Source organism: Patiria miniata, unplaced genomic scaffold, assembly GCF_015706575.1.
Source record: "Patiria miniata isolate m_02_andy unplaced genomic scaffold, ASM1570657v1 HiC_scaffold_20, whole genome shotgun sequence".
Lineage (NCBI taxonomy): Eukaryota > Metazoa > Echinodermata > Asteroidea > Valvatida > Asterinidae > Patiria > Patiria miniata.
Genome location: NW_024037059.1, coordinates 34,252,473 through 34,278,378, shown reverse-complemented (window position 1 = coordinate 34,278,378; position 25,906 = coordinate 34,252,473). Strand labels below are relative to the sequence as shown.

Here is a 25,906-nt window from a genome sequence, read left to right as displayed (position 1 = left end):
TCTTATTACTGAGTACACATATATTTTCTGTCTTCTTGTCTGACAGTTTAGTCAAGTTGTCCTTTTTTGGGGTTGTCTTGGTTTCTGAGAAAACGCGGTCGGCTTTTGTTTTAATGTATGTTTCTAAGTTCTTGACAGAGTGTGTAAGTTAATCTAAATTCTAAAGAAAGAAGGTGTTTTGTTTTTTCGAGAATGCATATAACATCCCAGTATTTGAGAGAGAGATGTTTGAGTTCTGAGCAGCCTAGGTGGTTCTCTTTAAACTTGTCTTGGAAAGAAGTAGGATTGTTACACTTATTGAAAATATAGCGAACAACATCCAAAACAATGATATGTGTAACATCTGGGCCCAATTTTTCGCCGCTTTGAATGCGGGCAAGTTAAGCCACGATGGCCTTGGTGAAAGGCTAAATTTCCGATGGCTCTGTTAACCCGGGAATTATGTACTGATGATCCCCATTCTTTCCTGTAAGTGCAGAATCTTGTTCCGGGATGTAGACACATTCACACAATTATGCCAACCTGTGAAATATGCTTACCATTTAAGATTCTGCTAAACTAGTAAGCAGGGAGTTTTAGCTCAAGTTAAACCAAGCCATTGAATTTGGACATGCCTGCTTTCATAGCTTGATGTGAAGACTTTATTTCCAAAACGCGGTATATGCCATGTTGTTCCCTTTTTTAAATTAAATCCTGCTCTCTCCTGGCTGCCCAAAAGTCAGTTTCAACGGGTTTTATATACATGTAGTTAAACACAATTTTAGAATACAATAAGGCAAAAATGAAGTTCAGAAATGGCTGTTATACTGTTTTTATTCTTTAAACTTTCATAACCTTGCACATTTTTCCTTGTTTTCAAATGGGTATATCACGTTTTGGGAAATAAAGTCTTCATGTAGACATGTAGCTGTTAGGTTTAAGACTTTACACAATACAAGGTGAATGTAAATGCCTGAAGATTTTAAAACCTTGGCCTTTTCTCTTTCATTAGGTTCTCAAAATTTGAAAAATGTGGCAAAAGTTTCAAGACAGTGTTCCGATTGGTTAGGTTATTGTAGTCCTGACTCTAAAGCCAGTTATCTGGAGTCGCAGATGTAAGCCCAAGGTTTCACAAATTCCCTTATCAGATGTTGACTTATTTTGCAGTTACCTGTAACTCAAGGTGGATGAAAGCCATGTCCAACGTACATGGCTATGACTATGGCTGGCATCAACACGTGTCTATGGGAAGTGGCTTCCATAGGTCTATGTGTAATTGTAAGTCATAGCCAATGTTTCAGGATATACAGCCTGATTGTAGGGGCTATGGCTTATGAGATTCATATAGTTGAGACAATTTCAGTACCCTTGCAACTTGTCAAAATTTCAAAATTAGAGATTATTTTCTGTTTATATGTGTAATATTAGAAGAGCTTTCTGGTTGATAATTACTTTAGCAATTGAAAATGCTAGGGGAAATTTAGGCATTGAAACATTGCAATATATTTTTATTTCTCGTGATTTCTCGTGAAATGTTTGTTTCATATGTCTTAAATTAATATTTCTTTCAATGTTATTGGATTATGAAGTGGTGGAAAAGATTCTATCTTGTAGAAGGGCACACACAGTAATTAAATTGTGAAGATTTTAAGATATTTAGATTTGAAGTCAAATCAGCAATGCAATGCAAACAATGTATTATTTTAAATTTAAGTACTACATAATTATTTTATGATATGATGTTGACCATTAAATATTTCTATTTTGAAAGGTATGCATTTACATGTACACAAGCCAGGTTTGGGAGAAATGTGCCCAATCCAACAAATTAAGTCTTACTAATTTTGAATACTAGGCCGTTCAGTGGTTTACAAAGAGCTTCATGTAACACTCTACTTGAAATTGATAGAGATTTTTATTTGGTTATAATGCTAGACCAGATTTGAGAATGAAATTTATCTTTAAAAAAAGAGGTTTTTCATTTTAAAAAAACCCTATATTCTTAATTTATTGCAACTGAACCAAATGCTCATTCCCAGTGTAAACCACTTTGAACTTTAAGAACAGGGATGAACATTTATGAAAACTTTATTATTCACATGCACATACATATTTTAGGAGTAATGCACTTTCTTTGCGAAGATTATGTATACAGGTTTATACAATAATCAAGAAATAAATGAATAAAATAAAAACATAATTTAAAAATATTCCACGATCCGTTTCTGATTTTTCCCTGTTGAATTTGAAGTGGTTATGAGGGGCAAAATTTGTCTGGAACCGATTCGGAACGAAATGCATGTATCAGATTTAACTTTTCTTTCTCTAGTCCCCCCCCCCCCCCCCCCCCAAGAAAAGTGGTGAAATACCAGAAGTTCGGAAAATCCCATTCCCTGGCCAACTCTTTTATTTTGCGGATGAAACAACTTTAAAGTTGCTTTCCCATATTTTTTTTTATTTTGTTGTCCTCTTTAATAAATTGTCAACTTCTATGTTTTATTCCAACCCAAATTTCCCCCTTATTTTTTTTTTGGGGGGGGGGGGGGGCTGGGCACAAACAGATAGCTACGATCCCGGCCAAAATGGTTTGGACACTTCCTAAGCCTGCCACGGTCACCCACTCCCCCGCTCCCCCGCTCCCCCGCTCCCCGGTCAATGTTGTTCTCTCCAACTTATGAAGCACACACCGCGTCATGAGAGACAACATTTATACCGGGGGTTGGGGCCCGGCGAGATTTGGCCAGGATTGTAGATCTGCCTTATTTACGAGCAGATTCGTTCCGGTCCGTACATTATTAATACGATTGTACGGCGGGAAATAACCAGCCGATTACCCCACGAAAACAGAATTATTGTCGGGCCGCAAGTAACTATAAATTATTCATATATAAATACTTAAGATAGTTTACCCATTCCTATTGGTGGAGAGCCCGCCACGTGGCCGTTCTTAAACGAATGATAAAGACCGGCTGGCTGGTTTTAAACACTTTTCCAGTGTCGCATGAAATTTGGATTCCTATGAAATCCAGTGCATTTTACCGTTCTATTGGTTGACATTTACAATCCCAACGTAGGCATGCGCAATACTAACAGTGAGTAATCTGCACAAAAGGAGTTGTTTGCACAAAAGGAGTTGTTTAAATTTACGACTTACGACAAAATCGTACGAATTTGTTTAATGTTTGACTTGTTTTGACTTATGAATCGAAAAGTTTTGATTTTTTTTTCTTTTTCAAAGTGAATGGGAATAAATGTGCTTAGGCGTTATTAAACACTAAGACCGGTTGGAGTCTGGAATGGTGATAATTACCCTCGCCTTCGCCTCGGGTTAATATCAGCAAACCATCTTAAACATAGTGTTTAAAACCGATCACGCACACATTTATTCCCTTGTTATATTATTCCAAAAACCATGGATCATGGAGTAATCTTGCAATTAATTGATAGTCGCGTCGGTGTTCCACTATATGTTTAAACCGGATTGAGTCTGGATGCTAATAATTACCATCGCCTTCGCAGCATCCAGACTCCAACCGGTCTTACCAGCCTCGCCTTCGGCTCGAGTGAATTATCAGCATCCACACTCCAACTGGTCTTTAAAAAAAGTGTTTAAAACCTCCTAAACACACATTATTATTCCCTTATAGTAAAATTAATAATTCAATAACTAAAATGTAGGCCGATTTTTCGGTCGATGTCTCATTCCAATATGAATAACTTTTGTTTGTGGATAAAACGTGCAAATAGCACAACAAAAATCAATTTAGTGCTCAATTGGTACATATAAATTATCCGTAATTATTCTAAAATCAACAAAAATATTCAAAAGGAAATAGATCCATTTTTATATATGTAAAAAAAAAAAAGAGTTGTTGTTGTTGTTACTTTTTAAATTATGGTGGACACAAGCCGGGCGATATTTATAGGGGGTAATATATTTGTTGCCTAAATTTACCCACTGCTGTTGTGTTGATAATGTTGTAATTTATGCGAAGATCAATAATGAATGCGTTTTCCCCCGTTTTTCACATTAATAAATGGCATGGGATATCAAGGCCAGGACCTGACATCGGCTCATCACAGTATTTTATATTTATAAACCCGACACCATTTCAAGGGGGATTTCCAAGTATGGTTTCAAAAGTCCCTTTGCCCTTCCCTTTTTTATTTACCAAAACAGCCGAAGTTTGAGTAACTAAAAAACACAATCCCCGCCCCGTGGAACAATGAGTATTGATCTGGAAAAAAGTTCTGAAATTTCGGGTTTTTTAAGTGTATTTTTTTGTGGACGTCTCCCTTGGTCCTCCCTCTATCCAGTCAAAGAGGGCGCTGTTCTATTTTGTGGCCTCGCATGTGACGTCATTTTCAAACGGCCAATCAAAGCGGCAGTTTTTGGATCGTTTTTTAAGTTGGCTACGATTCCCAGATGCCGCAGACTGAGTGACGGGCGTAACGAAATTTGTAACGATTCTTATAAAGTAAAGGTAACTTTTCATTGATTTTAGATATTAACCTAAAGTTTTGAAGTAGGAATAACCAAATATAATGTAGTAGCCGTTAAGATTTTATGCAATGCGTTCTTCATGTTCTTTGCAAATGTAAAGTTAATGTTGAAGACCAAACAAATTTGTAAACATGGTAAACGCAGCGGCTATCGACCGTTCGATTTTCAACTGGAACCGTCTGGCTCCCTGAATGTCGGTCGTTTCGTACCCAAGTCGTTTCGTACCCAGGTTGTTTCGTACCCAGGTCGTTTCGTACCCAGGTCGTTTCGCACACAGGATTCATGTTTGTCTTCTATATTGTAGCGTGATTTTCTTTGGTTGCTTTTCAGTTTTTCGAATTGTACTTTTTATAATTAGGCCAAAAAAAAAAGAATAGTTCTGCTTCCGGTTACCCGACCGACCCTATTTTTAGGCTGCGACCCTAAAAATTGTATCGGCAATTCCAAAAAAAATTAATAAAAAATGATTGAATAAATAAAAATAAAAATCTTATGTCTTGTCTGTCTTTACAAAGTACCTCTCAACAACCCTTTTGCATCAAAAAATGCTTGTATTTATTGTTTTCTTACTTACATTCGCTGTTTTTTCAAAAGAAAACTCCGTTATTTTTACAAATTCACTGCGCGATTCAACTACATGTACTTCGCAATTCGATGTCTATAATCACGTGCGTAATAAGCGCAATGCGGCGACGACTGGTTCCCGCCGCGCCGCGCAGGGGCCAATGATGAAATGCGGTAACTAGTCTGTGCACAGCTATGCGATCGATAGCGCTAGCATGGCTATGCAGGCGCAGGCACGTGCTCAGCGCTCTGTCAACTGGTCGGATTCGACATCGTAAAAATGCTGAGAAAGACATCGTAAAAATGCCAAGAAAACACCGATGGAGAAAGAACATTTTTGCAAGTTAATTCACAGATTTGATCTAGCTTGTCTGTGTATGTATTTTCCGTGTTTGCATGACTGGCTTAATCTCCTTTGTGCATCATAATTGACTGGGTACGAAACGACTTGGGTACGAAACGACTTGGGTACGAAACGACTTGGGTACGAAACGACCTGCTTCGTTTTGGGCTCCCTGACCTACATGTAGTTTTATTAGTATTTAACGTCAAGATCTTTGGCTTTTGGAACCAGACTTGATACTTGGTTGGTTCGTCTCCTCATAATACTCCACAGGGTAGCCCCTACTCCTAGAACTATGAGGCTCCACGCAGTGGAGCCTCATAGGTTCAGAACCCCGCAAAATTGTTGTCGGCACAAAACACTAATTAAGTACAAAAACGTCCATCCCAACCAAGCCGTTTCCCACAGAACCGCTGCACAGTTTGCCCCTAAACTCCGTACAATACCTCATGACATACTCACGTTATGTGCACCCAACAAACATCGGTGGATTCTGTCGGTTTTGGGGCAAAATGATGAAAAATATGCCTTTTCCGCACTGAGCCAACCTGACACTTGAAATTTGCACGCGTGCAGAATGATCGCAGTCATTTTCGGTCCGATCGCTCGGAGCGCACCGCGGGGGGTACGTACTCGCACTTGTACGCATGCGCATACTATCGTTCCGCTCCTACACCATACCCCCCGCGGCGCGCTCCGAGCGATCGGACCGAAAATGACTGCGATCATTCTGCGCGCGTGCAAATTTCAAGTGTTAGGTTGGCTCAGTGCGGAAAGGGCATATTTTCCATCATTTTTGCAAAAAAACGACAGAATCCACCGATGTTTGTTGGGTGCACATAACGTGAGTATGTCATGAGGTATTGTACGGAGTTTAGGGGCAAACTGTGCAGCGGTTCTGTGGGAAACGGCTTGGTTGGGATGGACGTTGTACTTAATTAGTGTTTTGTGCTGACAACAATTTTGCGGGGTTCTGAACCTATGAGGCTCCACTACGTGGAGCCTCATAGTTCTAGGAGTAGGTAGCCCCTACTCCTAGAACTATGTAGCGGAGCCTCATAGATGTACTCCTAGAACTATGAGGCTCCGCGTGAGCGGAGTCATAGATCAAGAAGCCCGCAAAATTGCCTGCAGCACAAAACACTAATAAAGTACAAAAACGTCCATCAAAATGCAGCCATTTCAAACAGAACCGCTGCACAGTTTGCCCCTATACTCCGTACTTTATCTCTTGACATACTCACGTATCTTGTGCGGAACTAACATAGGTGGATTCTGTCGGTTTTTAGGCCAAAATGATGAAAAATATGCCCTTTCCGCACTGAGCCAACCTGACACTTGAAACGTGCACGCATATGATTGAGCGATGATTTTCGGTTAACTCGGAGCGCGCCGCGGGGGGTACGGTACAAGCGAAATGACGTGCTTGTACCGTACCCCCCGCAGCGCGCTCCGAGTTAGTTCCGCACAAGATACGTGAGTATGTCAAGAGATAAAGTACGGAGTATAGGGGCAAACTGTGCAGCGGTTCTGTGTGAAATGTCTGCATTTTGATGGACTTTTTTGTACTTTATTAGTGTTTTGTGCTGCAGACAATTTTGCGGGCTTCTACATCTATGAGGCTCCGCTCACGCGGAGCCTCATAGTTCTAGGAGTAGGTAGCCCCATAAATGTGGCTAATTCACTGGACTACCTACCTCCATCATGACCTCCGTAAATAAAGGCCACACTTACTACCGGTACTAAAAATGCGTCGACAACAAGCGTCAACAGCCATGACAGCGCCAGCGGTTGTCAACCCAGCACCAACAAATTTTGTATAGGTTTTTGAACATCAGAACTTCAGAGGTGGCTTTATGTAGGAATAGCGAAAAGGAACATCTTCGGCATAGGCCTATACATTAAAGTAAAAATTAGGCCTAGTTTTTTTTTACCTGAAAAGTACTACGAAAGTACAAGTTCGGCGGTTTAGTTTTGGCCATGTTGTTCATGTGGACTGAGATCAAAACAAGATGGCGGCCAATACTAAATTGACAAATTAGGGGGCCTAGTCGTAATTTTCGCATTGAAAAAAATCCTTTTTAACTAATATGCTGAAGATGTTCTTTTTCGCTAGGCCTTTTTATAATATAAAGCTACTTCTGATGTTCAAAAACCTATACAAAATTTGTTGACGTTGGGTTGACACTTGTTGACACCAGTTGATGCTTGTTGACGCATTTTAGTTGGACCCCAATTGGAACATGTAGGGCCTACCCGAAAATGTAGAACTTTGTCTTTGGGAGTAATTGCAGAATACCCCGCCACTCGGAAATACACCCCTACAAAGAGATTGTAGTGCAATCTCTGGCTATGAGGTTGGAATCGCTGGAAAAGAAACAATTCAAGTCCATTGCCAGCTATGCGGATACTGAGTGGGGGTCCCTTTGAGAACAAAGCAACACAAAAGGAATAGTTGCTGAAAAAATTCCAAGTCCAAACCAACTACCCTGTTGGCGGCTACGAGTGGAAGTGCAGTGGAGCATGACGTGTGTACATGCGTACAGGTAGTACTGAGAAGGTTTGTTGAGGGCAAACAACCGTGACTCCGTATATAGCCGGCTACGAGGTGTATAGATCGAGTGGTGGGGTATTCTGCAATTGTGCCGAACTTTGTCAAGTTGTTGTTTTCGCATTTTGACTTGTACTACCTCCATGCCCTCTTTAAAGCAATTGAAAAGTAGTCCCTCCTTTTTCAGACATCTATATTTTGTGTAATTTCCAGGTTTGTGTGCTCACGTTTGTGTATCTAAATTCCAACACGAAATTACGTGAAAAATAGATGTCTGAAAAATACGGGACTTCTTTTTTATCGCTATAAAGAGGGTGAGTGGTGAGTATGCTTAAATAAACTACAAATATACATGTAGTCTCAATGTGAAAATCAAAATTTGACAAAGTTCTACATTTTCGTGTATGTGTTCCAAGTGTGGCCTTTATTTAGGGAGGTAGTCCAGTAAATTGGCCACATTTATGAGGCTATCCGCAGGGGAGTTATAACAGGAGTCCAGAAACACCAGGGCGAACCCCTTGTCTAGCGATAAGTGTTAATGGGTTCTTTTAGTTTTACATGCATTGCATTACACAACTTATGGGACCTACAAAAAGGACGAAGCGATATTCCCAATAGCAGTAATGCCACCGTGTAGTGTAGGGGCCCTGTTAAGTATCAATCAAATTAGAGTCGATGGTTAAGGGTGTTAATATCACTAAAAAATGACCTTTTCAAACTATTAAAGCAGACTTCTCTCAATTCTAATGACACCTTTTTTGTAAGTTTAAACTAGTCCAAGTAATACTAGTGCCATCGAAACATTTGAAAAAAGGTTTTGAAAAGTGATGATAGTTTATCAATTGATTAATTCCCATTTTTGGGGGTTTAGAAAACCAAAATGGCTTTCGCATCCTCGTACAAGAAGAAGGGCATAGGACTTGACAACAATGAGAAGCGGATTCTCCGAGTAAAGCGGCGCTCCGTCGACCAACGTATGCATCGCGATGAAACCATCATGAAACAACGAAACATTGGCTCACTGACCCCGCTGAGGGAAAACACAGACGACAACATCCAGAAGAATACAAGTCATCTGACAACGAGGGTGAGACAGCAGAAAGCTGACAAGACACTAAAAAAAGGTACACCTTAACTATGGCATAGTGTCGTACCAGATACTAGCCCCATAAATATGTCTCAAATACTGAATTTCCTCTGTTTTGTGAGACACACAACGATGCATGCCAAATTTCCTGAAAAGTTGTGTTCCCTGAATTTCAAATCTAGACTGTTTTTTGTACTTCATAGTCACTATGGAAGCTACTTACCTGGTTAAACTTAAAGTACCCCGTGCTATAGGGCGATCATGTTGCCATCAGTCGATCGAGCTGCCATCGGTCATCACCTTTTCTTTCTAATTCACAATTTTTTTTTAAAGAATAATATAAAGAAATTTCCTACAGGATTGACCAATCCCGCATAAGGCACTTTTGCACGATCAGGCACTGGCGCAAATCCGATTGTGCCCAACAATTCTATAAAAAAAGCCATGATGATTTGTCATTACATTTTGTTGACATCTGAAATCCCCACAGGAGTCCCTGTCAAGGCTGAGACGGCTGAAACCCAGGCCCGACGCGACCTGCTACAAAAATGGAAGATGGAGAAGGAGCTGAAGAAGAAGTTGGCCCAGGATAAAGAACGATCGAAACCAAAGTTCAAGGTGTGTCATGTTACCAAGGAGAAGGCGCCTAGTATGTCCTCCAAGACCAAGGCACCTGCCTCAACAAAGCCACAGGTAACGCAACCTCTGAGGCTGCCAGCTTTCCGGCTGTTATAGCCTGAATTCTGGCGTTTTCGTGGCCTGGAAATACAGGATGCCCCCAAAAAAGTTATGCGAACAGATCCTTTAATTTCTCAAAATCTACTTAACATGAGTATTTCAGAAGAGTAGGACATTGCTTAAAATTTGCTAAAGCTCTTGGTACTAATTCAAGAACAACTCACTTACTCCCCCCTACGAGGCTAGCAAGTCATGGTAGGAACCTAAGGAACAGTAACCACATAACTCAACTCCCTATTAGAACCAAGCGCTTCCATCCCCTACTTCATTAACATTTTAAATGCCGGCTCTGTGTGATTTTATTGTGCGCAATTTTTTTTTATGGGGGGATGCATCTTGTCCCTCCTTTCATGTATAGTTCTGTTTCCCTGGTTATGTGGTGTTTGTTTACGTACAATTTTAATGTAATGCCTGCCTAGTATTTTACTCATTTTTTTGTATTATGCAAGTTTTAATCGCTTTTAGAATTAATTGTTTATAATGTAATTGTCTTTTGGAATTTGGCCCTCAGGGCCACGATCTGAGACAAATAAAATAAATGAATCTTGTTGAGGATTTCATCACTTGTGTATAATCAGTGAAAGTGCCACGGAAATCATTTTCATTTTTTGATATTGCATTAGATACAGAAAGAAGCTCCATTAGCACAGCGCAGAGTCACCCGAGCTTCCACCAAAGCCTCCACTAGCAAGGTATGGCTGGAGAAATTCAATCAGTTTGTCACACAGAAAGTTTATACTTGATTGTACAGGGTTAGTACAAAAAAAACCCCGAAACCCAAATGTCGGGACCATTGTTTTAGTGAAGTTCTGCATGTAACTTTTTCAAAATCCAGGATATGAAAGCCCAATTCATAAGCTCTCTTTTAGTACAAGAATCATTCAAATCACTCATGTACTTTTCAAGTTATGGAGTTTTAAACACAGCCACCGTTTTCAAGTTCTGCCAACGGATCATAAAAAAGGTGTGCGTTCTTTCAGCAAAACAAAAACAATTCACACACATCCTTATGTGATTTGTTTTCGTTTGCTGAAAGAACACTGAACTTTTATGTGATCCAGGGACAGAACCTTAAAACGGTGGTTGTGTTTAAAACTCTGTAACTTGAAAAGTACATGACTGATTTGAATGATTCTTGTACTAAAAGAAAGCTTATCAATGCAGAACTTCACTAAAACGTCAGTCCCAAAATTTGGGTTTTTTTTTTTTTTTTTACTCACCCTATATTAGGGCCCATCTCAATCCATATCCAAGTGGAGTTCTAGACAAGTTAGAGATACATGTAGAATCATTCACTTTGTCTGGAAGAAGCTCAGTATTTGTCCCAGTAATGTTCCGGGGAAATGTTCATGAGCAACTGCTTGACTTGATCACCAATACTGATATAACTTGGTTGCAGGAAGATTGCGGGGAAGTTGTTTAAAATCCTGCAACTTACATGTATACCCGATACAATGTCCGCAACTTGTCCCTGAGATGAATTGAAATGGGCCTTTTCTAAAGCCCTAACAGCCCTGAATCCTTCAAACTCCTCTTTGCCAAAGTGGAGGAATTAGGCGGATTGAGGTTACATGGCAAAAGTGCGTTACTGATTTCGTTCCTTTGTCAAGGTCTTGGGCCGGACCTTGTGCGGTTTTTGCTCAGCCATGCATAAATATAGGCCTGGATTATGCTTGAAATCCTCCGTACTGCTCCAGGATGTCACTGGCCAAGCCTCAACATATTGACAGTCACTGCCGCAGGATTTGCAGGATTCAGGCTGTAGTCACCCCTCCACGGACCATATTGAAGAAACAATGGAGGAATTTGCGGGATTGAGGCTATATGCTATTTTTCCATGAGGCCAATTGGATGAATTTGCGGGATTGAGGCTATATGCTATTTTTCCATGAGGCCAATTGGAAGATTTTGCAGGATTGAGGCTACCTCCGAGCAACAAGGCCTAGGGAGTTAGGATTAAACCTTAGGATTTCCTAACTTTTGGATTCTGGCCAGAAAAATTTATTCAATGGAACTGCTGCTTGAAACATTCAAAGCAATGCACTATGAATTATGCATTTGATTTGCATATCATTTGCATGTTTTTGACCGCCTGCATTGTTTTATTTTGTGAATAATTCAGCAGTCCAATTTGTCTGCAACAACCACACCCCTTCATAACAGGATTCTCAAGACATTAATGCAACTAAATAACACGGCCGTAACCAGTCACGCGAGGGTGTACATTTGTGGAAATTGGTGGAGTAGCTTTTAATAGACCATTAGCGATCACTAACGTCTTGGACCAAGGCTAGCCTTAAAAGGCAATAAAAAACATTTGCAAACTTTTTTCATATACTGCCCCCAATTTTAATACAAAAATTAGTTAGTCCACATTTTGTTTGCAATTGGTTACACATAGATGAACGGGTATAAGCCAGTTAGACTAGCTCCCTGACCTTATAATTCCCCCGATATCTATAAATTGCTCTGTTTCACCTCAAGTGGGATCAGGGAAGTGACCCAGACTGCAAGAATATGATTTGTTTTCTTGTATTTTCCAGAATCTATGAACACAAAACTTTAAACAAGTCAGTGCAACAATATTTGCTGTAAAATACTATCCCCCAAATCCATCCATTTCTCAAAATTACTGCAAAAGCAAATGTTGTATATTCACTTTAAAGCTGTACCATTCATTGTGGAAAAGACATTTTCTTTTGAAAAACTAAACAAAATGAAGGAAATTTCCAATTTGTCAGTTTTGAATTTGTGTGTGTGTGTATAACTCGACAGCCGCTAACCACCCAATCCAAGCCGGCAGCCCCTGTCCCAGAGCAAACTAAACGAGTGACAAGGCAGTCCACAAGACAGGCATCCAGACATGAAGGTAAGGTTGCAATGTTTCCATATTCAGAGATGAAACTTTTCAGATTTTAATCTGAAATCAGATTTTTAAAACTTTTCCAATGAAATTTCACATTCTTTAACCATTTCCACAAAATGTATTTTTAAATTATTATTTCCAAGAAAAGTAAATGAAAATGGCATGTAAAATGTGCACAAGTGTCAAACATTTAGACCAACACTGATCAGATGCTTTCTGGGTGGAAAAAAGGTTAAATACTGACCTACATGTATGACATTGATGCGCTGTGCTGCACTGCGCTGCGCGACGCCGTGGCTCGTAACCAAGGTCCAATTTCAGATTTTTTTTGCCAAGGCCAGTTTCATCTCTGCATGTTGCTTGGAAGAGGGCTCTTTTGTAAAGTGTGTTGTCTAGGCTGACCTTCTTGGACCAAGAGTCAAGATTCTGATTGCTGAGGTCAGAGTCAAATCTCATTTTTGCCGTGAGCCACTCAAGCATACTGAGATACAGTAACAGTGACCCCATCTGCTTTCCACAGATCAAAAAGAGAATCGGCGAGTTTTGAAACCAACCTCAAGGACTGCTTCCGTCGCAAAGACAAGCAGCAAGTCAACTGTGAGCAAACCAGCCATGCCTCCTCCTCCCGTCGCTTGTGAACCCAAATTACCCTCACCATCCGCAACCCAGCACGTCACCAGCGAGAGGGGGGCTTCCTTGCCTGACCCTAAAATGAACCAGTCCTTCGCTCCCTCCCACTTCACCTTCAATTTCCAGTTTGAGCCCATGAGCCCCGCTAGCACGAAAAACTTTCTGTTCCCTGAGACAGCAGTACGAAGAGGACGGTAAGACAAGAAAATCTTCTCTTTTTTTTATGCGCAAAATCTGCTGAAAGAACCAGTCACAAGCCAAAATTCATAAATACCTGAGAGAGTTTACCCATTCCTATTGGTCGAGAGCCCGTCACGTGGCCGGTCTAAAACGGTTGATAAAACACCGGCTGGCTGGTCTGAAACAGTTTTTCAGTGTCACATGAAATTTGGACTCTTATGAAGTCCGGTCCCTTTAACTCTTTTATTGGTTAAACGTTCACAATCCTTGGTTGTAGCATGCGCAGTACTACCAGTGGGTCCGTATTTCATAGTCCTAAATTCACACTACACCGGCACAGCTGCATTCTGCACCACATGGGCGCCAAACTCCATATAAGGAGTTGTTTACGACTACTTGCGAGAGGCACATACCATAACATAGCTTATAGGGTGTTAAAAAAAACATGAAGTAAACTTGTTGAACAAATTCGTTGGAAATGTATAATTTTTGACTTAATTGTTTTGACTGTTTGACCTAAAAGGTATTCATGAATGGGAATAAATATGTGCTCGAACTCCCAAAAGAATTTCTAGTGAAAGAAAGACTATGTACAACAGACCTAAGACATAATAACGTCGCGCTTTGTTTACATGTGCGCTTTCCTATGGGAGCCAGGTAGGGACGATAGGCTGGCCTCCCCACCTGGCTCCCATAGGAAAGCGCACATGCAATCAAAGCGTGGCCTCATTGTGTCTTAGGTCTATTATTATTTTGATTCTCTATGTTCATTGGCAGGTGTTCCACTCCGACGTCAGCCAGCAGGCGTAAGCGAGCCTCCTCCCCTCTACCTCTAGAAATCTCTGCCATACAGTCCCCCAAGAAGCCCCTACAACAGGCTCCGCCCCCTAACGGCATCGAAAGCAGCAAGGAAGGTATCGTTAACATGGAATATTTCCCAACCCATTGGCTTGTATGATGTTTGTTGATTAATTTAAGCCGGAGCTCCTCAGATGTAATTCCAATCATGGACAATCTGTTTGCATTTTAATTTTACCTCTTTATCATTCTTGTAGATGTGTCCTACTTTCGCAACCTCTTGAAGACAGAGACTTCAAAGTTGAACGACCTCTGTAGCAAGTGGGAAGCGGTACAGAATGACACCAGTCTAAGTGAAGATGGTATGCATTGGACCCAATGATTAATATTTTGTTGATTTTTCGCCTCTAGCGCCCTGCTAGAGCAAAAGTTTTACTTTTTCATCAAGCTCTAAACAATCCCGAACCCACACTCTGCTGATCAGAATCACCAGAGCTTGAGTCCGGTGCTCTTAACCGCTCAGCCATGACACTCCAATATAATATGTAATATAATGTTTAATAATATACGTCCAACTACACTTGCCCAAGATGGCTTTGATATTTTGTTCAGTGACACCAACTCATGATAACCTTTTTGCAATAAACAAAACCAGAGACAATATGCACTTGGCATCATTTATTTTATGCATCTATTCGGGTGCAACTGCAATTTCTTTTCTTAAGATTTTTTCTTGTAAGGCAAAACAAAAATGAGAACCATAGAAACAAAAAGGGACACCCTTAATTATGATACATGCTTGATTACACCGACTTTTCTTTTGCCCCCTCGCACAGTGGGCGGTGAGATCCGCTCTACCATCGGCAAGGCCCAGCTGCTGATTGCCCAGAGGTTCAAGCAGTTCTCTGGCCTGGTGGATAACTGCGAGCTTGGTCTCGGGGAGAAAAAGACTCACTGCTCAGATCTGACAGGTTTCTGGGAAATGATCTACTTTCAGGTAAGACAAATGAAGTTTTTCTATAAAATAGTCAGTGTTCTGGGTTCTTTAATGAGCAAACCCAAGAATGACTGATTTTCTTTTACAGATCTTGTGTGTTTGTGTTGATCAATGAATACTTCTAATCGGCTGTGACAAAGTTGAACACAATTATTGATTTTTCCCACTTGTTAAAGTAGAATGTAAGTACTGCTTGCTGTGAGCAGTTGATCTGATTTTACGCCAATGATGTTTCCCATACAAGCACTGCTGACAGTCAACATTGCTAGACGTGGGTAACTTACAACATTTGCAAACATCAAAAACAAAACTACCAAATTTGTGTGAAGAACCTTACTTGACTGTAAGTGAACAATAGTCTCAAGCATCCTGTGAAATCATGGCACCTGGTGTGCCGTCAATTTCAAGAACAGTGGAATTTTTCTTTCAATTTTTTTTCCAACGAGGGTCCACCGACTGTCGTACCAAATTTAGTTAGTCCACATTTGTTTGCAATTTGTTGCACATCCTTGAATGGGTGCAAGCTTGCTAGTCTGGTTGTAAGCACAGTGGATATATCGATATTACTTGAATATTCGATATTTGATATCGATATCGGCTATAGCAATTTCTTAATCATATTGAAATATCAAAAATTTCGATATTGAGGAATGATATTGAAAATGTGTCAGATTATCATCAAATTAAATCTCCCGTTTGTTACCTTGTGTTTAGTGTTTGCTGTATAATGAAATAAAACCTGGCGTTAACTTGTGCTTGTGACTGAAAATAAAAACATAGCGAAATGCCAAGGGGTGTCGCTTGGTGCTCTGCATTCGCTGGAATTCCTGGTCTCCCCAATGTATACCCTCAGAAGAAACCGCCTGTTCTTGACAAACTCTCAGTGCTGAGATTTGTTTTAAAATACTATTGAGCAATATACTCTATTAAAGAAAGCGCTAGAAAATTGGGACTTGAGATTGTTTTTTTTTTTTTTAATCAAGTTTCATCTTTATGGTCTTTAACTTAAACACGGGGATTATCGATATATCGAATATTCTCGATATTGTATTTCCGATATATCGATCATTGCAAATTCTGATATCGACGGTGATTATCTGGTTCCCTCACCTGACAATTTCCCTGATGTATATAAATGGCTCCTTTTTGTCAGAAGTAGGGTCAGGGAACCAGACTACAAAGACAGTATTTTATTTCTTGATTTTTCCAGCACCTTTGAACACAAAACTTTAAACAGGCCAGTGTAACAATATTTGCTATAAAATAATAACCCCCAAATGCTTTGCTTTCTTTCTGTGAAAGCAAATGTTGTATATTACCTTTAAATAATGTGCCACTATCTTTCACAAATGATAAAAGTATTGACCTGGTGAGCTTAGTGGTTGAGTGGTAAGCAGGGGGTCATGGGTTCGAGTCCCACCTGAGTAAAATTCTGATTGTTGTCTTGCAAGCTCTTGGACTGTATATCAATTACAGGCAAATCCTGAATTTTAACCAAAACTTTAAAAAGTAACACATCTGGTTTGGTTTACAAAGGTTGAAGACGTTATGGGGATGTTTGCATCACTTGACAAACTCCAGGCCAACAATTGGGTTAGAGAGGAGACCAAGACCGCGCCCATCAAGACCAAGAAAGTCATCAAGGTATGTATCTGGATTGGGCATCTACTGCCTAATAAGAAATGAACGGCCTCTTAGACTAAGGCCAAGTAAAGAACAACAACAATTTCTCGTCCGGGCCTTTTTAGTAGAGGAAGGGGGCTGCTCTTTTTTTTGGGGGGGGGGAGATTTTTCAAGATGGCATATCAATGCTTCCATTTTTCTTGACACGGTATCACAAACTAGATCCAGTCCAGTGTCAGAAGTGTCCTGATACTTAAAGCAGCGGCACCCCTGCCGCAAAAATAAATGTCTGTATTCGTACACTCACATACCAGCAGGAGTACGTACGGCAGATCTTACGTGCAGTCTACTGACTTTCTTTTTCTCAGTACTTGTACACACGATATACAGAATATTTTGTGGTGCACGTGGTGTTCCGATTGTCAAACGTTTTTGAATAGTAAGTTTATTACTATGTTCCAATACAAAAACAAAAACTCGGAAAAATCAACAATGCCACGCAAATAGCGATTTAAAGTGGTGGCCCAAACCGAACTGGAGAAATCAGCCAGCAAATGCAAGAAAACTGATTTCCTTTTCGGGTAGGCCTAGTTCTTTTTGATGTGTTTTTGTTAAATAAAACCCTGCTTGATGGCTGTGTATTTTCAATACTGATTTCTGCATGGTGTGTGATTATGATTGAAACTGGCACTTATGATCGGACCCTATTGACATAACTTTGACTGTAACTTTTTTCTGATTTTGTCATCAGAAGGCCAAACCGGCCACCAAAAGCCAACCCACAAAGGACCGTGAAGCAGCCAGAGAGCGTCTAGCGGCCATCAAGGCCAGTATGAAGGCCAGGCAAACGCGGGCCAAAGCTGCTGAGCATACCGTGTTTGAGGGTGGTTTCTTCAAGGTGGAGAGCCCTGTACGCAGACCTGCCCCACACTGCCAAGGTACGCATACAATATTCATCTTAGTAGCCTGAAAGTTTATCTGTGTTGGTAGTTCCATATATAATTTAGAGGTTAACTCCGGTCTTCATTAGCAGGATGAAGACCGGAGTTTCGGTCGAAAATTACAGGTATGAAATTCTCTAGTAATGTGATCAAAAGTTTCCCTCTAAATTATAATATTCATCTTGTGTTTTGGGGGATTTCCATGGAATTAAATTTTCAGTTTTCATTTTGCCAAGAAGGGCCTCATTAAAGTTTATTAGACCTTTGAGTTGTTTTTGTTGTTTATTTGTAACTTTCTCTTTGAATTCCTCGCAAAAAATGAGTTAAGCGTACTCAAGTTGATTTGAAAAAGTGAAGTTTACTGTTGGAATTGTCAAATGCGATGGAAGTATTTGGATGTTTCATGTATTTGTCTGCTTCAGCTGGCTCGCCCTTCAAGACTCACACCAGTGGCAGCTACGCAAACACCCCACGTGTCCAGGGGTATACACCCAAGAACGCTCGCAAGTCGATACAGGGAAAGCTTTGTGGAGCACTCAGCAAGCTTGTGCTGGGAGAAGTAGCCACCCCTACCAGGAAAGTGGCCACACCCACCAGCAAAGTGACCACGCCCATTGTCCAAATGGCCACGCCCATCAGGAAAGTGACCACACCCATTGTCCAAATGGCCATGCCCACCAACAAAATGGACACGCCCATCAGCAAAGTAGACACGCCTATCAGCAAAGTGGACACGCCCATCACCAAATTGGACACGCCCATCACCAAATTGGACACGCCCATCACCAAAGTGGACACACCCGTCAGCAAAGTGGACAAGCCTGTTAACCAAACGACCACACCCGCAAGTAATGCGGCAATGGCTGTTAGCAATAATGCCACTCCCAACAACAAGGGTGCCACACCTATAAAGTTGGCCACACCCTGCAGGACAGACACAGAAAATGATGCAACACCAAGTGCCTCAATGGAAAATGAAAATGAGGTAAAATATAGAAAGAATGATTTCAACCTTTCACATCATCTTCCTTCTCAAAAGATAACAGAATGGAAAGCTTTTAACCCTAACTCCTTAGCATAATTAACTAGGGACCGTACCCATCCTGGCAATTTGTACACACACACTGTTGGACTTAGTTTCTGGAGGTATGCCAAACCCAATGTAAAAGACCATCAAGTTGGGGGTACTGTACCCATCCTAACAGATTTCAACAAAACTTGCTGTTGGGCTTTGATGGGTTGAGATGGTTAGGGTTAATTATTGATTTTCAAATCTGTCGAACTCAAAATCCAACACCAATCACTTCCTTTTAGATGTCTTTGAAACAAATTTTCCCACAGAACCCGTTTGCTAGGTACCTCCAGCCCTCTACCCCTGCTGTCGTCAATCTCAACAAGCAAGCTGAGGATTTCATGCAGACCGAGCCACAGCAACAGCTGGTTGACCTGGGAGTTAGGTCGCGACCTCTCAACTCTGACCCGGCTGTCACGACCCCAGAGCCGTTGTGTTTGCATCTGGACAGTGAGGGAGTGGACACGCAGAACACATCTGTGTTTGCAGATAGCCTGGAGATGGAATGTGTTGTTCCTGCTACTAACACACCGCGTAAGTTTTTAATTCTCCGTTCAGGAACAATGCAGACATTGTATAAGGCCAAAAAAAGTCTCCGGTTTCTGGTCTGCGCATGCATGGCTGTAGCCATGCGCGTCGGCAAAATTAAAAAGGTTTTTTTTTTTTCAATGTAAGATGATGTCTCAAAACCGCCAAACTCACTGGTTTGACTGGAATCCTGCTGCTGCACAATTTTAACGTGGTTTTAGATGGGGTTACGATCAAGTATAAGCTTTATGTGGCCTCCCTGGGCTCGCATTTATTTTGCACTAAATTTAGTCGGGCACCATTTGCAGACGGCGTTGTAATAACCAGCCTGGCAGCACATGCACGATGTCGATGTCGCTGTATGGTCTGACCATGGTCTGATGATACCGTTGTCTCTGATTTTTGTCTTGACTATCCAAATTTCCCGAAGAATGTTTGTGTCGGTCGAGATTGTAAGTGGGTGCAGAATTCTCAAGCCTTATGGCCTTACGGAGGCCACCTCAAGCTTCACTCTGAAGGATATTTATGAGAGTTTTAAGGGGATCGAAGCGTCATCATCTGCAACATCAGCCGACATCTGAACCAGAAAAAAAGTATGGGGAAAAAATGCTGTGTCGCCGCACCACTTTTGGGGCAAGCTCCATACCACAAACCGTAGACTTTTTTTGTTTGTTGGCCTAAGCACTCGTAAAAGATAAAGTGTGCGATTACCATTGATTAACGATTAATCTTCATGTGAGTGTGTGCAAGCCTGTACTGTCAAATGTTCTGCCAAAGCTGCCAGGTACAATGTACATGGCAGCTTCGGCACTCAACTGCATGTTCATTTGAATAGCTTCTCCTTATACATAGAGAGTCAATGACTAGTGATTGTTTTGAATTGTGAGGGCTCAACTACATCTTTGGTGGTATGAACAAAACTTCTTCTTTTATGCCTTTCATTATTTTGTTGACTGCATTTGCTGTGTGTAGGCACCAGGAGTAGATCCAAAAGCAGCATCTTGCTTCCCGGTCTCAACAGCCCTCGTGTACACCGGACACCAGCTGGTGTGAGCAAGGTGAGTGCATTCTACTCTATAGCAAACTGTAGGGGGCGCTGTGCTGCGCGGCCTAACGCAAAGTGCCAAGCAAGGGCTCCTCTAGCCCCATAAATGTGGCCAATTTACTGGACTACCTCCATAAATAAAGGCCACACTTCCACCATGTACAAACACATGTCAAACTTTGTCAAATTTTGATTTTCACATTTAGGCTTAGTTTGTAGTTTATTTTTGCTTGAGAAGCATACTCGCCCTCTTTATAGGGTAATCAGAAAGTGCTGCCTTTTTCAGATGTTTATTTTTCGTGAAATTTCCGGATTCGTTTGCACATGTTTGCGTATCAAAATTTCAACATGAAATTTCACGAAAATTAGACATCTGAAAAAGGCAGCACTTTCTGATTAGCCTATAAAGAGGGTGAGTATGCTTCTAAAGCAAAAGTAAACTACAAACTAAGCCTAAATGTGAAAATCAAAATTTGACAAAGTTCGACATGTTTTTGTGCATAGTGGAAGTGTGGCCTTTATTTACGGAGGTAGTCCAGTAAAATGGCCACATTTATGGGGCTAGGGCTCCTCCTAAACACGGCACATACAGATTGATTTGTGCGTTAAAAGCCCCATGCAAATCTTTGCGCAACCAGTAGTGTAATGTAGTCTGAGTCGCGAGTCATTTGGTCTGAGTCCGAGTTGCAAGTCATTTGAGTCACATTTCTCTGAAATAGCTGCGCTATCATGGAAAATGAGAGGGTCTCATTTAAAGGGGCTCTGTGTCCTGAAATCCACAAAATTTTAATGTTTGGATTGTTTACTTAATCCTATTTCAAACATCTGGTTGAAAAGAAACCAACCGTAATGCCTTACCATTCCCGAGAAAAGACGTTTAACATTTTTTGTTTAACATTACTTTTGGGAAAGAAAAATCGGCGTTATGTTTTGGGAGTCACGAGTCATTAGCATGAAGTCCGAGTTGTTATTGTCAAGTCTGAGTCGTTATTGTCAAGTCTGAGTCTTACCGGGGGGGGGGGGGGGGGGGGGGGGGGGGGGGGGGGGGGGTGTCACGTGCCCCCCACAATGTGACTTGAGTAAAGTCTGAATCATGAAATTACAACACACTCCGAGTCCTCGACTCGAGTCCTACATCATTGCCCCTGTCTATTATATTTGCCAGTCCATTTCACTCAAAAAAAAAAAGGTTGAATGCATTTCAACTTTGGCACTTATTGTTGAGAATGTTTCACAATGTCACATTCTATGCGTCTTCAGATGTCACAAAGATAGGAACCTTTTATGGTGTTGTTATTTATTTTCAGGCTAAAATTTGCAGTATCTTCACACCTCCTCCGTCTTGTGCCGCCACCTCTCAGTTAGGAGACGACCTTATCTGTTTTGATTCACCGGCTCCAGTCACCTCAGGTAGCTTATAATTTTCACATTGTTATATTTCAGGGGGTATAATGATGTAATACATAACACAACAAGATAGACGCATCCTGATATATGCCTCAGTCAGGATCAGTCATTGCACTACTTGGTGGTACCATCTGATAATCAAAGTCATTTGCAAGTCATTTGTTGGTTCCGAGAAGAATCTTTGTCAACTCAAGAAGAAGCCAAACTAAAGTTAGCACATTTTTACTACCAAATACTAAGCAGAGTTTGAACATTTTGCTAACATTGAGCACTATTTGACGGCATGGATGAGTTAATGGCTGCATGCACTTGGAGATTTATGTAATTATGCCATTATTATGAGCAAATTCTTCTGCTGTGGTTAGGGTACCTTTTTAATACTTTGCTTAGTGCCTATGTCTCCAATTAGGGAGAGGCTTTGTCAGCAGAAAAGTTGTTGCTTAGCAGCGCCATGAAATTGGGCTCAGCAAAAAAAGAACAGATTATATTATCCACTAAAGCTGACCTTACCATGCAAACCTAAACTGTATTTACCCCTATATTCACCTAAGCACCGTCGATATCGGAATGTTCAATAATCGATATATCAGAAATCCAATATCGAGAATATCAATATTCGTAATATCGATTATCCCATGTAAAAGTTAATGACCATAAAGATGACACTTTGATTAAAAAAAAATTCCACGGCTTTCTCTGGAGCACATTGCTCAAACTTTTTAAAATAAATCTAATTACTGACAGTTTGTCCAGAACGGGCAATTTAAAAAGTTTAAAAAATGCAGAGCACAAAGAAATGCCACTTGGCATTTCGCGATGTTGTTATTTTGAGTCACAAGCACAAGTTGCCGCCAAGTAAGCCAAGTATTACATTGTATAGAAACGATAAACACAAAGTAAAAGCACAAACTGGAGATTTATTTTGACGATAATCTGACGCATTTTCGGTATTTTTTTTATAGATTCCTCAATATTGAAAATTTTAATATGATTAATAAATTGCTATTGGCGATATCGATATCAAAATAATATTGAATAATTGAGTAATATCAATATATCGACGGTGCTTATATTCCGAACCGAATAATATAATATGTGATTTTGTTATTATTCTCAACAGCTGAAGCAAAGAGACAAGGTTCTGAAAATTGCCCAAACGGCAAAACAGACCTACCGACTTGCAACGTCGCAAAGGCAACCGTTCGCCGGTCGATCCGCCTACGTCACCACTCTGCCTGTTCCCCGCTCACAGCCGACAGTCTAACCGACCAAAAAGCTCGCTTGTACAAACCCAATATGTCCATGATGTGATGTGTTTTTTGTAGTGATTCTGATGATAAAATGGTTCCTATTGTATTTGTATCCATTCCATCAGAAGTGTTTACAAAACGTTGGCTCTTTTCCAGCTTTGGCTGCATCTTTGGCTTTCGAGCGTTTCACATTGTGTGTGCGTCGTGTCAACACTTGCGCACACCCATTCACAGCTTTTCCGAACTAAAAACGAACTATTAACAGAAATTTCAAAAAATGTCTTTAAACGCATCTTTGGAAATGACCCTTCATTGTTTTCTTCAAAATGACAGCATGCCTGAAAGAATAATTTTACAGACGGTTTAGTGCCATTACTATCTTTAAACCAAGTATGCTTTTCAACAATTTTGTCAGTTTCTTTATGGATAGCTGCAAATGATATACTCTACCTTTAAATCCAGCATCTGGGATATCTCAGGTTTGTGCACATACTCAAAAAGTACACGAGATGTGTTATCCGAAAGTGCTTGAAACACATGGCTTTCACTGGTGAACTTTAACAAATTGTTAACATACATGTAATTATTTCTCGTTTTGTACATACATTGATATATTAATCTTTTAGAGGTACTTTTTAAAACCTAATCATGCATTCTCAGGATTGCGGTTTTACAGTCAGTATTGAAAAATAATTAACCTGTTTGTTGCGTGCGATATGTTTTCTATTTCATAAGTCAGTTTACACTATTTGTAGTCAGTAAAGGTTTTATGCAACTAAGTTTACCAGAATGTTTCCCCCCCCCTCCCGAGTTTTACAAAATTCGCTGGGTTTGTGGTGTGACTTTGATGGTAAACCATTCAATTTTATTTGTCCGAACAAATTTTGTATTGTTAGTACGTCTGAATGCAAGATAGCTCAAAATTGATTGTTCTGGGTCTTTGTATTTCATCTGAACAATTCAGCCTAGCTTCCCTCAGTATAAGAGAGTTTTTAAATTGTTTTTTTTTTGGTGCACTTGCGGGATTAGCTTTTTTAATTTTGAGGGGTGTGGTGGAGTATGAACAATCATCTGGGTCTTTCAGTAAAATTGTAATATAGGCATAATTATCTTTTTTTTTCCAAATCTTTCATGTTTGTTGCTTCACTTTTACTATTAAATGATTCATATATAATTATTAATTAACACACAAAACTGAAGTGTTTTTTTTTCTTGTTAATTTTAAGAATTGAGCTGGGTTAAATATGTTGAGTTTAACCCCCTCATCTTTGATTCTGGGTTTTTTTTCTGGAGGTTGTGAAAAATTATTCATACCTGTTGCTTTACCATGTTGAACTGAAGAGAGCGCAAGAACATCTAGATCCCTGTCAAGAAAAAAGAGTAAACCCTACCACTTTGATTTTTGAGGGCACAAAAGTTTGCCAAATTCTAAAATGTGCAAGGTTAACCCCCTATCATTACCCCCTGGCTTTTAAGCTAAAAGGGGGGTGTTGCTAAAGTGTATTCCTTATTGTGTGTCTGCGTGTTTGCTTTAACCTTACATACTCGTTGTGCATGCACCTGTGAACAAAAGAGGTCCGCATGATGCAGGATATATGCCATAAGATCGCCCCTAGAGGTACAGATGACGGTAGAAACGCGCGTACCGTTAGGGGCGACCATACTTGCAATAAGATCACCCCTAGAGGTACAAATGACGATAGAAACGCGCGTACCTCTAGAGGCGACCATAAATACAATACGATCGCCCATAGAGGTACAAATGACGATAGAAACGCGCGTACCGCTAGGGGCGACCATAAATACAATACTATACGATCGCCCCTAGAGGTACAAATGACGATAGAAACGCGCGTACCGCTAGGGGCGACCATAAATACAATACTATCGCCCCTAGAGGTACAGATGACGCGCGTACCGTTAGGGGCGACCATAATTGCAATAAGATCACCCCTAGAGGTACAAATGACGATAGAAACGCGCGTACCTCTAGAGGCGACCATAAATACAATACGATCGCCCATAGAGGTACAAATGACGATAGAAACGCGCGTACCGCTAGGGGCGACCATAAATTCAGAACGATCGCCCCTAGAGGTACAAATGACGATAGAAACGCGCGTACCGCTAGGGGCGACCATAATTACAATAAGATCGCCCCTAGAGGTACAGAATGATGATAGAAACGCGCGTACCGCTAGGGGCGACCACCAATGCAATCAGATCGCCCCTAGAGGTACAAATGACAATAGAAACGCGCGTACCACTAGGGGCGACCATAAATACATTAAAATCGCCCCTAGAGGTACACATGACGATAGAAACGCGCGTACCGCTAGGGGCGACCATAAATATAATACGATCGCCCCTAGAGGTAAATGACAATAGTAACGCGCATACCACTAGGGGCGACCATAAATGCATTAAGATCGCCCCTAGGGGAACTTATAACGATAGAAACGCGCGTACCTCTAGGGGCGACCATCAATGCAATAAGATCGCCCCTAGAGGAACGTATAACGATAGAAACGCGCGTACCTTTAGGGGCGACTATAATTACAATAAGATCGCCCCTAGAGGTACAAATGACGATATAGAAACGCGCGTACCTCTAGGGGCGACCATAAATTAGATCGCCCCTAGAGGAACTTATAACGATAGAAACGCGCGTACCGCTAGGGGCGACCACTAAATACAATAAGGTCGCCTCTAGAGGTAATGATGACATCTAGGGGCGACCATCAATGGCCGCCCCTAGAGGTACCGATGACGATTCAACATGAATACCTCTAGGGGCGACCAT

The 25,906-nt window shown here is 40.8% G+C and overlaps 1 protein-coding gene across 2 annotated transcripts; it reads left to right on the top strand.

Moving 5' to 3' along the window:
- Nucleotides 1–4,332: 4,332 nt before the first annotated feature.
- On the top strand, nucleotides 4,333–24,297 carry LOC119728781 (disks large-associated protein 5-like). Of its 2 annotated transcripts, none has more exons than XM_038201170.1 (16): nucleotides 4,333–4,463; nucleotides 8,813–9,065; nucleotides 9,519–9,721; nucleotides 10,390–10,458; nucleotides 12,542–12,635; nucleotides 13,153–13,456; nucleotides 14,220–14,356; nucleotides 14,498–14,602; nucleotides 15,077–15,237; nucleotides 16,774–16,881; nucleotides 17,612–17,798; nucleotides 18,224–18,786; nucleotides 19,143–19,407; nucleotides 20,374–20,459; nucleotides 21,754–21,856; nucleotides 22,974–24,297. In XM_038201170.1, the coding sequence occupies exons 2-16, from the start codon at nucleotides 8,822–8,824 to the stop codon at nucleotides 23,162–23,164; spliced, it is 2,820 nt and encodes a 939-aa protein (XP_038057098.1). In that variant the 5' UTR covers nucleotides 4,333–4,463; nucleotides 8,813–8,821; the 3' UTR covers nucleotides 23,165–24,297. The 2 variants fall into 2 exon arrangements, with proteins under 2 accessions (XP_038057098.1, XP_038057099.1); XM_038201171.1 differs by having other exon boundaries at nucleotides 4,377–4,457.
- Nucleotides 24,298–25,906: the final 1,609 nt, after the last annotated feature.

Coding starts and splice junctions, on each gene's coding strand:
- LOC119728781 (XM_038201170.1), top strand. CDS start 8,822: ATGGCTTTCGCATCCTCGTACAAGAAGAAGGGCATAGGACTTGACAAC. Junction 13,457..14,219: donor ACAGCAGTACGAAGAGGACG/GTAAGACAAGAA, acceptor GTTCATTGGCAG/GTGTTCCACTCCGACGTCAG. Junction 16,882..17,611: donor AGACCAAGAAAGTCATCAAG/GTATGTATCTGG, acceptor TTTTGTCATCAG/AAGGCCAAACCGGCCACCAA.